General features: G+C 30.6%; 1 protein-coding gene across 9 annotated transcripts in view; it reads left to right on the top strand.

Moving 5' to 3' along the window:
• The window catches only part of PPP1R12A (protein phosphatase 1 regulatory subunit 12A), a 139143-nt gene that overhangs the window by 92341 nt on the left and 34754 nt on the right, over positions 1-12048 (top strand). For 6 of the 9 annotated variants that reach the window (XM_079141173.1, XM_079141179.1, XM_079141175.1 and 3 more), the window contains exons 9-13: positions 2278-2402; positions 8310-8426; positions 8790-9005; positions 10904-10998; positions 11745-11849. In XM_079141173.1, the coding sequence (XP_078997299.1) occupies positions 2278-2402; positions 8310-8426; positions 8790-9005; positions 10904-10998; positions 11745-11849 (658 nt within the window). The remainder of the gene's footprint in view (positions 1-2277; positions 2403-8309; positions 8427-8789; positions 9006-10903; positions 10999-11744; positions 11850-12048) is intronic. The other 3 variants (XM_079141178.1, XM_079141174.1, XM_079141177.1) reach the window with 1 other exon arrangement.

The raw sequence follows: 12048 nt of genomic DNA, 5'->3' as shown, positions 1-12048 counted from the left end.
AAATTTGAAGCTAGAACAATTGTTAATCACTGAATGTTATTATGTGTTTGTATAACATACTAATTAAATATTCCTAAGTATAAAAGCAAATTATATGAGAGGCAGCATGCATAGTGTTTAAGTACATGGACTGGTTCATGCAAGTATGTGTCAGTAATTATTTAATCTGATTTCTTATCAGAATAATAACTGCTTTCCATGGATACAATGGATATAATTAATTACATTGTAGTGTGTTAGCTTTCATAAAATAATTGTATAAAACTAAACTCTGCTCGTTGAATTTGATCAATATACAAACTTACCTAATATCACTTCATTTAAATTTGTTCTGTGATTCATTTTACAAAAACTGAAAGATGAAATGATGTCATTGACATTTAAATTGACCCAGATATTTTTTGCAACTATTTAATGTTATTTTTATGTACTTAGTTCCCTCTCTGAGGGACATGTTATGGCTTCTAGTCTATATAGTAAGGTGTATCTTATAAATGAAACTACATGCGCATGTGCCCAAGGAAGTCAGGAGTAGCATCCACATCTCTGAGTAACTCATGCATCAAGTTTTTTACTATTTATGAGGTAGAATTCAAGAATTGGAAATCCAGGCATTTCTTCCAGAGATTTCTTTTTTTTTTTTTTTTTTATCTTTCTCTTAATATAGGACCTTTTAATACAATTCACTTTTCATTGTTACACACTGAGAGGCTGTTTAAAACAAACAAAACACTTTAATCTTGGACCCGTTTTGTCACTAACTGGTAAATCTCCTGATATCTTTTGCTTGATATTTCCTTAATTGTAAAATAAGAAAAATTGAACTGTATGATCTGGATAGTTCTTCAAACTCTATTCTCTAAATACAAATAATTCTATAAATATATCAGATTACTTTGTATTATTTCCCATTTGAAATTTAAATATTGTAATCACCCTCTACTCAGTTTCTCACTGAGCTAACTTTAAATGTTCCTCTAAAACATTGTACTGTGATAATTTTGTCCTTCCTGTTTGCTAGTGCTAGGTCATGCCAGGAAAATTTGACTGTGTCTCAAGAATTAATTCATGTAAATGCTCGGTGATTTTTTGTCTTTCACTCTCTTAGTATCAACCAGGCTTTATCATACTTAATTTAACAAACTTGAGAAAGCAGACATTTCCATATAGATCTACAATTTGATTTGACAATTTCTAAACTATTTCTTTTTTCTACTTTATGTGAGGTTATTTTCTTGGCATAAAGTTACTTTTGCTGACTACTTCTTTCATAAATTATTAATCAGGCCAGTTTTTCTTTATTGTTCTTTTGTCATAAACCAGGTAAAAATAGGAACTCAGTCAAAAGTTTTAATTTTCTTCCAAATGATTTATAAACTTGAGGGGCGATTGAGACAATAAGAAATGGGAATTATATTTTTGCTTTTAGAATTTTTTCCCTCTAGGAGTTAAAATTTTCATTCTTCACTGAAACCAAATAGAAGAACTTAATGTTTACCTAATAAACTGAATAGTAGTGTATGAGTTTATCTTATTTACTATTTCTCCTACTATACTAAGTTCCATACAGTTAAAATATTTTGTCTTTTTGTTCACCAATGGGTCTCCAGTGCTTAGGACACAGTATTTTAAGTATGGAGACAATAAATATTTGTTGAATAATACTCTCCATGCTTAGAAGGATAATTTTGTAGGAAGTTAGTATGGTGCCCATTTAACTATTTTAGAAATAAGAAAACATGCTCTTTGGGACATTTAACCATACTGTTTTACAGAAATATAAGCTGATTATTGACAAAGCACTTTTAGATTTTCTAAAATAAAGAAGAGTAATAAGTTTTAGATCAGCAGTCGAAATCCATTAGAAAATTACACAGCTATTGTAAATTTTTAATTATATTACTTTTATGCATTAAAATTTTAAATCAATTACATTTTTTAAATTTTCCTAGTTTTAGAACTATAGACCTCAGGTTCTGATTGTGCTTTTTATTCTCAGAAGCTTTATTTTGTTTCTTTTGTGTTATCTTAACTGTTTACTTCAGCCTACAGAGACATTTCTGTAAAAACATCTTTAAAAATCCACTTGTGAGGGCTGGGGAGATAGCTCAGTCGGTAGAGTGCCTGCCTTGCAAGCATAAGGCCCTGGGTTCCATTCCCAGCACCACAAATCAAAAAAAAAAAATTCACTTGTGAAAAGGATCAGTAGTAGGAAAAGTCAGTCATTGAAATCAAATTTCTATAGAATCTTCATTCTTAATTTTTTTTCTTTAATAGATAAAACAAAACCTGTGACTTCTGTAACTACTGCCAATACTTCTACTACACAAGCAGCTCCTGTAGCTGTTACAACACCTACTCTGTCATCAAGTCAGGCAACACCCACATCACCTATTAAAAAGGTAAGCCAAAATTGTTTTTCAAAAATATATGTATTCTATTTAAGTACCACTTGGACTAACTCGTTAAAAGTTTGAATTCATACAGTTTTTTTTCCCAGAAAATATATTATAAATTTTTGTTTAGTTTGAGATTTCCTCTGAACCGTTGTACTCTTTTAAAAATCCTTTTTGCAATAGATATTATACATGCGAATTAACATATACAATTAATAGTTAAAGTAAGTGGCAGGAAGATTAAAATTTTATAATATTAAAACAAGGGCTGGGGTTGTGGCTCAGTGGTAGTGCCTAGCATGCATGAGGCACTGGGTTCAATCCTCAGCACCACATAAAAATGAATAAGTAAGATAAAGATATTGTGTCCATCTGCAAGTAAAAATTTTTAAAATATTAATTAAATGTTCGTTGTAGTTTATATTTCTCTCTTTTTTTAAAAATAATCTCAGGTTTTATATACATTATATGTTAAGTAGAGGGTCGGTATTGATAATTTCACATGTGGGTCAATAAGCCACAAAAAGTACTAAGCCAGAAGTCAATGAGAGCTATAATCTAGATTTTTCTAACTCATAGTATTGAAAGCACTAGGCATGCCACTGTGGTTTGTCAGTAAGAGCATAATATCTGTGGCCAGACAAACCAGAGATCAGCTTTAACTCTTGTTAGTTATGACCTTTTATGAGTTATCTTCCTTATCTGTCACAAAACAAAATAAAGAGAAGTAAAAATATTATAAGGATTGGTTGAGAGAATGAACTTAGTGATTAAGAGTGCTCCCAAAATGTTAGTTTTGTTTTTTATTTTTTTCTTTTTTTTTTCTGCCTCTATTCTCCACCAAAGCAGTATTTTCCAACGAGGGTGTTGCTCTTTTTGAAGACTTGCCTTTTCGCTTCTACTCTAGAACCTGTCCTTTTAACCCAAATTTAAGAGTAAGGGCTCTTTTCATTGCTGTTTTATTTCAACCTATTGGTGTCTTTATAAAGGTTCCTCCTCATGAACTCACACAACTCTTTTGCTTTGTGTGTCTCTGTACACACAAAGTTTTCCCCTACAAAACATTTAACAGTTGAGTGTAGTCATAATAAAACTTCATCCCTGAATGTCAATATGTATCTCCTAAGTATAAAGGCATTTCCTTCATTCCCACAATTAACTGCTACTACTAAGGAAATTTTAATTTTGATATAATATGTTGACTAATCTACATACTCAGATTTTTTCCATTTGTGTTTCTAGTAATATCTTTTGCTATATATTTTTTTAATCAAGCATTCACTCAAGGATTGCACATTGTGTTTAGTTGTTAATGTCTCTGTCTTTGGAATTCTTATTTTGATGCTTGTCTGAATATTTGGGCTGCATGGATTTGAGAACTGATTTCAAATACCCATTGTGTTTCTATTATGTTGTCAGTCTTGTTTAGGGTGTTCAAAATGTAGATCTTTTTAAAAATCATAAACTAGAAAATTTTTTCTAAAAGCCTATATATACTGTTAGTAGTAATTCTGTAAAACTTTTCCAAAGTAAAACAATAATTAAATTCATAGTGGTAGAAATGTATGGATTTCACTGGTATAGTTTGAATGTCATATATGATTGAATTATCTTTCCTTCTATATTCCAGAACTGAGGGCTTCTTGAACCTATGTCATATGACCATAATTACATGAGCTTTAATACAAAATTCTCTAAAATCAGTTTATAGAATTTTGAAAACTGTTATGCAATAAGTAGTATCACCAAAGTTTAATTGAACTGAAGTTCATTTCTGGAACCCCCACATTTTTCTTATTGAATACTAAATTTGTGCCTGCACTCTTTAGTTCTTTTGATTTATTGTCTATTAGGACCATGGGATCTTCGCAAGTTCCCAGAAGCTCCAATCCTTTGGGTGTATCTAGCTTTCTTTCTTTTGGGTGTTTGGCTAAACAGTCCCTCTTCTATAGTCCAGTAGTTAAAATGGTCTTCTTGTGTTCAGTTTTCTTTTTCTCAAAAGAACCCTAGACTTATGTTTATTTTTCAGTTTATACCTATCACCCTAACTGTGTTAACTTAGTGTACCAGTATTTTTACTATAAAAGTTCTTACTCAAAATAACTTTTGATTCTGTAATTTAATTGATTTAATAACAAACACCTGCTTCTATTTTCCCATTTAGAAACTCTATTTAATTCTGAATTTTAAGCATCATAATTTACTTTGAAGATCATATCCTTTTAGTCTTTGTTCTTGAGGTTTTGTAACCATATTTTTTTCAAAGCAATAAAAATTTGTACTAAAAATTTGAATTATTTTTAATGGGTGGAGGAGTCTTAGTATTTTATGACTTCTAGTCTTAAGGTTTTTTCCCCAAGATTTTACCTATAACTTAAGAGACTTTAACCAAATTTTATAATGAATTGTTAATTTGTTAATGCATCTTAAAAGATTTTGCTTTCAAGCATTCTAATTTGTACATTTCTAGTTACTGCTTTGCTTTTAACATTGACAAAGAGTTACCTTAATTTTTTCAGCTTCTTCACCAGTGCCTACTTTGTAAACTACATATGTGTGTGCTCATGGAAAGGAATAGATCACAAAAAAGAGAAGCATACAAAACATTTTAAATGCTGCTTATTTTCTAATAAGACAGGGTAACTATAGCAAAAAAAATAGTAGATCTATTCACTTTAAATCATCTTTAAGTACTTAAATTTTGAGCTAAAATTAAAGAATTAACTTCTGTGCCAGGCTGATAATTTGTGGAGATATTATATATAAAACCATCAGTTTGATTTTATGCTTTAAGTTGTTAACTAACAATAAGACAGTATTACTCTCAATAGTCAAAATAAGCATTATAGGTATCTTGGAAACAGCTTACCTATTGTGTTGTATGGGTGTATATTCCAAGGAAATGTAAATTATATTTTCTTCAGTGGATGGCAAAAATTCTTGGAATTAAGTGTTCTGGTTAATTGAATCCAATATTAAAAGCATAGTAATAATTTGATAAAGACTGCTTTGTGCTGTGAGTATATGAAATAAGTCAATAAGAGTACAGATGCAGCATAATGGTATGATAGTAGAAAAATTTTATTTAATTTGAGGTAATGGAATTGGAATATTTGTGATACATCTTAAAGGATGAGTAGGTAGTACTTCAACTGAGAGAGAAGATTTTGTATAAAAGGAGATATGAGAAACAATGTGAGCAAGTAGGGGATATTATTTGGTAGGAAAAATGAATTGTTCAGTCTGATTAATTAATAGAGTGCATATATGCAAAGTAAAACAAAAAAAGTAGAGCCAAATTATGGAATGTCTTCATTTCTAAGGTTGCATTTTTAGACTTTATTTGATAATAGAGTATTACAGAAAATGTTTGAACAGTGCCATGAGAAAATTATTAATATTAATATTATTATTATGACTATACCAGGGATTGAACCCAGGGTTACTTAACTACTGAGCCACATCCCCAACCCTTTTTTTATATTTTATTTAGAGACAGGGTCTCACTGAGTTGCTTAGGGCCTTGCTAAGTTGCTGAGCCTGGCTTTAATATCCCAATACTCCTGCCTCAGCCTCCTGAGCCACTGGGATTACAAGTATGTTCCACTGTGCTGGGCAGAAAGTTATCCTTACGTAATATTCTGGCAGCAGTAAATGGGTATATTTGAAGATGAGAGACTGATTAAGGAAAGATTTATTAAAAGATCACTGAAGTTGCCCATAATGATAAGACTGTAAACTTTCCTTATAAAGGAAAGGGGATCTGGAAACTTGGCACCTAATTTATGAATGAAAGGATATGAGAAACAAGTCTAACATGATTGTGGGGAATTGAACAAATATGGGGAGTTGAAGAAATAACATAAGTGCCTTTACTAGAAATAGAAAATGAGTTGTTTTGGAAGTAAAAGTATTTGATTTTAGATATGTTGAGTTTCAAGTTTCAAATATAGTTCTAGAGAGTTCTGCAGGTAAATAAAAATTCGTGACTGGGAATTTAGGAGTTAGAGTGAACTAGAGAACAACAAATTTGAGAAAAACCTAAATAAAATTAATATTTAACTTGAGGAAGTAGAGAAGATTCTTTTTCCATCTCTCAGCAGAAGAAAATAGAAAGCAAGATGGGAGATCTGAGAGCAGACTTTTAAGGTACTTATGTTGTAGGTCTAGGAAAAGGAAAGTTGTTAATCAAAAAGTAATGGGGTTGAGGGGGTTGCTAAAAAAGGAAAAGTGGTCACCAAAGTAGGAAAATGAAGATATGATGTGTCTTGTTATAAGACCAAAAGAAGAAAGTTTCAGGAAAGAAATATTGATTGTTAATTATTTCAGAAAGATTTATGTATGTACCAAGTAAAATTGTGAAAAATGATTTTAAGTATATAAATCAGTACTTAAATCCAAATTCATGTTAGGCAGAGTGAAGGTATGTCAGTCGTTACAGTGCAACAAGTGCCTGTTTCAAAAATTGGTATTACCTCCTCATTTGTCTCAACTTTGAAATAGCTTTGGGCCAAACACCAGTAAACATTTTGTTAAATGTTAGCTTCTGTTATAACAAAGCAAATGTTATCTCCTATCTGCCTGCATTATGGAGGAAAAACATTTGTTTTGTGTTTTGGCAGTGAAAATGAGGTCTTGAGCAAGGGTTGATAAACTATGGTAGTGGGCTCACTACTATATTTTTGTATAATCCACAACTAAGAATGGTTTTATCATGTTGAAATGATTGAAAAAAAAAAAAAAAAAAAAAAAAAAAGACTATGTTGTGACACCAAGTCAGATTTTATTGTCCTAAGTTAATTTTTTTTAGAACACAGCCACACTGATTTAATTACTTACATATTATCTGTGGTCTGCAAAGCCTAAAATGTATACTCTTGTCTCATTACCTGTCTTACTGCATAGTATATTATTTGGTTAACTGAGTCCCTAGTATTTTGTCCACCCCCCTTCACCAGGGTGCTGCTTGACCAAAAACTACTTGTTTCATTCATTAAATAGTCTAGTGCAAATAAATTAATAATGGCAGTTTGTGTAGTGTCCTAAGAGATGTCACTGTACTTCTCAAAACTTTAAAATATCCCTCACTGTGGACCCCCAGTGTTTTTGTTTTTGAATGACCCTCTGAAATAACTTCAGTGCACATACTGATACAAATTAATTAATGGAAGTACTAGAGGTATTTTATGAGAATTTTCTATGATGTGGGAACTTTAACTGCTCTATTAATGTGCTAATTATAGCCTTCTTTAAAAATAAATATAAAAGAAAGGACTTAAAAAGAAAATCAATATTTTCTGCCTGTCGCAAGTAGATACTTGCTATATTCACTTTTCTACATTTAACTGTGGCCGAACACTTAAATTCTGGAAGTGAAATTGATGAAGTGAACTATTTAATGTGAACAGATACTGCATTTTTAGGAAAAATTGCAATTGTTGGAAAACCCTAAAAGTGGAATAATTGTTTGCACGTAAAAATAGTTGAAATGTTTAATGTTTGGTGAGAAAATCTAACAGTAAATTTAAATATTTTATTGAATTAAATTTGCTTAGAAAATATCATTTATTAGATTTTTATTATGTTGGATTTAAATTTTAACTAGAATATATAAATGGATAAAACAATTCATATGCAGTAGTTTATATACTCATATACTATTCTTATCTACTGTATGTGCTTTTAACTGCTTTAGAAGTTTTTTACTGATTTCTTTCAAATTACCTTTGTGCTAAAACCAGATTTTGTTCCCAGTGATTTTCAAAAATTGGGTCTTTATCAAATTACTGAGTTTTTATCTATTATTTTTCTTTTAAAAAGGAAAAAAAAAGTATTTTTTGCTCATAACTTCCTTTTTTGTTTTCATGCTTTCAATCTTTATCTCTTTACCTGTCTCATTTTAATTGGCTTTAGTATGATTTCATTGCGCCTATCATGCCTGTGGTGGAATCAGTAGATCCTGCATCATGGAGGCAGGGCTTGCGCAAAACTGGCATTGTTCTTGTGCCCAATAAGGGTGAAAAATCTATGGTGAGGCATTTCTATGTGCAAGAATTTATATTAGGTTACAACATAACAAGTTTAATATAAATAATGGTTCCAAAGATGCATGGTTTTAAGTCTTTATGGTGTGCTCATTTTTTTTCTGTATCTGCATCATAATTTTTCTGTGTGATATAAAGTGTGTAGTGTTTTCTTAAATCTAACCTCTGTAAAGGTAGTCTGTTTCTCTTTCAGTTTTAGATTTTTACTTTTTTAACTAAGACATTAACCTATCTAGTAAAAGTGTTTTCTCTATTAACTATAATTTTAGACATTATCTGAAAACTCATGATTTCCAAATTCAGGACTGATCAGTTTGGATATATTTTTTTTTTTTCTTAATAAAAACAGTTTCCAACCTCAACTACAAAAATTTCTCCCAAAGAAGAAGAGAGAAAAGATGAATCTCCTGCATCTTGGAGGTCAGGACTTAGAAAGACTGGCAGTTATGGTGCACTTGCTGAAATCACAGCATCTAAAGAGGCTCAGAAAGAAAAAGACACTGCAGGTGTTATACGTTCAGCTTCAAGTCCCAGACTTTCTTCCTCTTTGGATAATAAAGAAAAGGTAATTGTGTAACATTCTGGTTTCTATAAAAACTCCTAATGATTTATTTTCCAGAAACATCAAATCTGATAGATTTTCTAGTAGGTATCTTTAAATCCTAAGTATCAACTTAATTCACCTGACTTAATGAATTTTATACTACAAAATATACCACCTTGAATAAATATATGTATGGGCTTATAAATACTGAGAAGATCACATGTATTTGCTCAAAGTATAAATTTTAGGAATGTACTAACCTAAGTGAAAAATACCTTTTATTCTGAAGGGGAAAAAAAAGGAAAGAAAGAAAAAGGGGGGATCCCATGAAAATAGAAGAGACTAGTGGAATAGAGAAAAAGGGTTGAAGCAGAAGGAGAAAGGATAGGAAAAGGGAAGAACTGTGGAATGAATCTGACCAAACTTTCCTATGTATGTATATGAATATATCACAGTGAATCTCCCCTTTATGTATATCCACAAGGCAATAATTAAAAAAAAACACTCTAAATAAATAAAAGAAAGATCATCAGAGTAGAAGAAAGGGAACAGGACGGAGGAAGAAAGGAAAATGGGAAATATCGGGGACTGAATTAGAGCAAATTATATTCCTGGCTTGTATAATTATTTCAAAGTGAACCCTAATATTATATATAACTGAAATGAACTAATAAAAAAAGAAAGAAAACCATATGGCATATATTAAAACACTTGGAGAAAATTCTTTACCCTATTTTTTACAATAGAATATATTAAAGAATAAGTTTATCTTATTTATTATGATTTCATAAGTTTTCCAAAGTTTAAAATGTGATTATACTTATAAGTTACATTCATCCAGTATCTACAGTTTCTTTATCAGCTTTTTTATCTGATACATTACAAGCAACTTGGTCTTAATAAGTACTTTCACTTTTATTTAAAAGACAGTATTAGTATGGAATCAAATAGATTTATCTTTTTATACAATGCTGTAATATATAATTAGATTGTTTATATTCTGTGCTTAGGCTTCATATATTTAGTTTTCTTTCTCAAAGTACTGCTTTGTTATCAGAAATGTAGAGATGGAATTTGTCATTAATTAATTTAATATTTTTACTTTTTCATTAATTTATTGCCTAATTGTTTTTCAGAATTTTATGGCTGTACCCATCACTGTCACTACACACTCACAGTGATATTTGGATAAATATGCTTTAGAGCGATTGTTTTGAATATTTTAATGTATTTTTAAAGTATAGACTAACAAGGTTATGAATAGCTTATATAACATAAAAGATTAGGAATTATCAGTGAACCATATTTCAGGCATTATTTGAGACAGTCTGAGAGAAGAAGAGTGTTTTAGTTTACAGTACTACGTTATTTTAATGTTACAGAAGTTTTATCAAAACTCCTTAAGAAGTAAAAGAAATTTTCTTCCTTTATGTTCTTTTTCTAATTCTAGATTTAAGGAGAATGAAGAAAACTAGTTGAACAGGCTATTTTCTTCAGTGCTTATGTAGTATTTGGTTTTTTTTTTTTTTTTTTTTTTTTTTTTTTTTTTTTTTTTGTTACTGGGGATTGAACTTAGGGGCACTTTACCACCACACTACATCTCCAGTCCTTTTTACTTTTTATTTTGAGACAAGAGTATCGCTAAGTGGCTGAGGGTCTCCCTAAGTTGCTGAGGTGGGCCTTAAACTTGAGATCTTCCTGCCTCAACCTCTGGAGTAACCTGTATTATAGTCACATGCCACCATATCCAACAGTACCCGATAGTTGAAATGTGTTAATTTTATAGTGCAACTAGGAAATATGGAAATGGTGATGGCCTTATAATTATGCATTGTTGAATAACCATTTCTTAATAGTTTTAGCAGTGCCTGTTATCAGCACACAATGTTATTTTCATTCATTTTTTTCCTTTTGTGCAGGAGAAAGATAGTAAAGGAGCAAGACTTGCATATGTTGCACCTACTATACCAAGACGACTAGCTAGCACATCTGACATTGAAGAGAAAGAGAACAGGTAAGTTCATTATGATTTGCTTTATGCCTTTACTTTAAATCTTTGTTATCTAGCATCATAAGCATTGTATTTATGGTGGAGTATGAAATCTGGAAGGGATGGAGGGTGTTCCTGATAGAATAGCAGGTGCATGATCTTGAGGAGCTTAGTACAGGCTTAGTATGTTCATATAGTAGCAAAGAAAACATTATGGCTAAATCAGAGTACAGAGAAAGTAGTAGCACAAATTCTCTAAGCATTTCAAACGTTTGGAAACGAGGAAAAAAGAGAGGAAAAGGTCAGTTTCGGTATTTTCCTTGGTTCCTTCCTATTTTCAGCACATCTTAGAGTTTGAGAAACTTTTTAATATAGTCGTTATCACATTATAATATCCATTTGTGTGCCTGGATTTTTTTTCACCTAAGATCTCATAAACAGTCTTAACACATTAATATATATTCTCAAAAAACACTATCTTTCATTAGTGAATTATACCACAGAATAGATCTCCTGCTATGGACATATTGTCTAATATTTTATGATCATAAATAATATTTCTATAAATATCTTAATTTTTCTCCCATATTTAGGATTATATCCTGAGAATAGAGTCTTAGAGTTATAATTACTTTAATTTATTGATAAATATACCAAAGTATTTTCCCAGGGGATTCTACTAGTTTCTGCTTCTGCTAGTATTTATTAGTGTGCAACTTTCTTAATCTTGTTTTAAAATTACCAGAAACTGAAGGGTAGTCTTTTTACAGAGACTCTTTGAGTTTGCGAACAAGTAGCTCTTATACAAGAAGAAAATGGGAAGATGATCTTAAAAAAAACAGCTCAATTAATGAAGGATCTACTTATCATAAAAGGTAATAATATAATTCTTAGATGGCTTTTATGCATTCTTTCATAAAAATACTAGGCAGTTTGTTTCGAGCCCCCAGTTTAATAAGTCAGTTAAGCAATAGGTACTTTGATTAAATATTATCTTTTGTCATTTAAGTAAAAACTTGATTTGAAAACAATATATATTTAAAGATGGGTAACAATTTATTTTTAATTATGCCT

Source organism: Sciurus vulgaris (genome assembly GCF_902686455.1).
Source record: "Sciurus vulgaris genome assembly, chromosome: 5".
Classification (NCBI taxonomy): Eukaryota; Metazoa; Chordata; class Mammalia; order Rodentia; family Sciuridae; genus Sciurus; species Sciurus vulgaris.
Note: the sequence above shows the minus strand (reverse complement) of the source record. Positions and strands in the feature narration are given on the sequence as shown.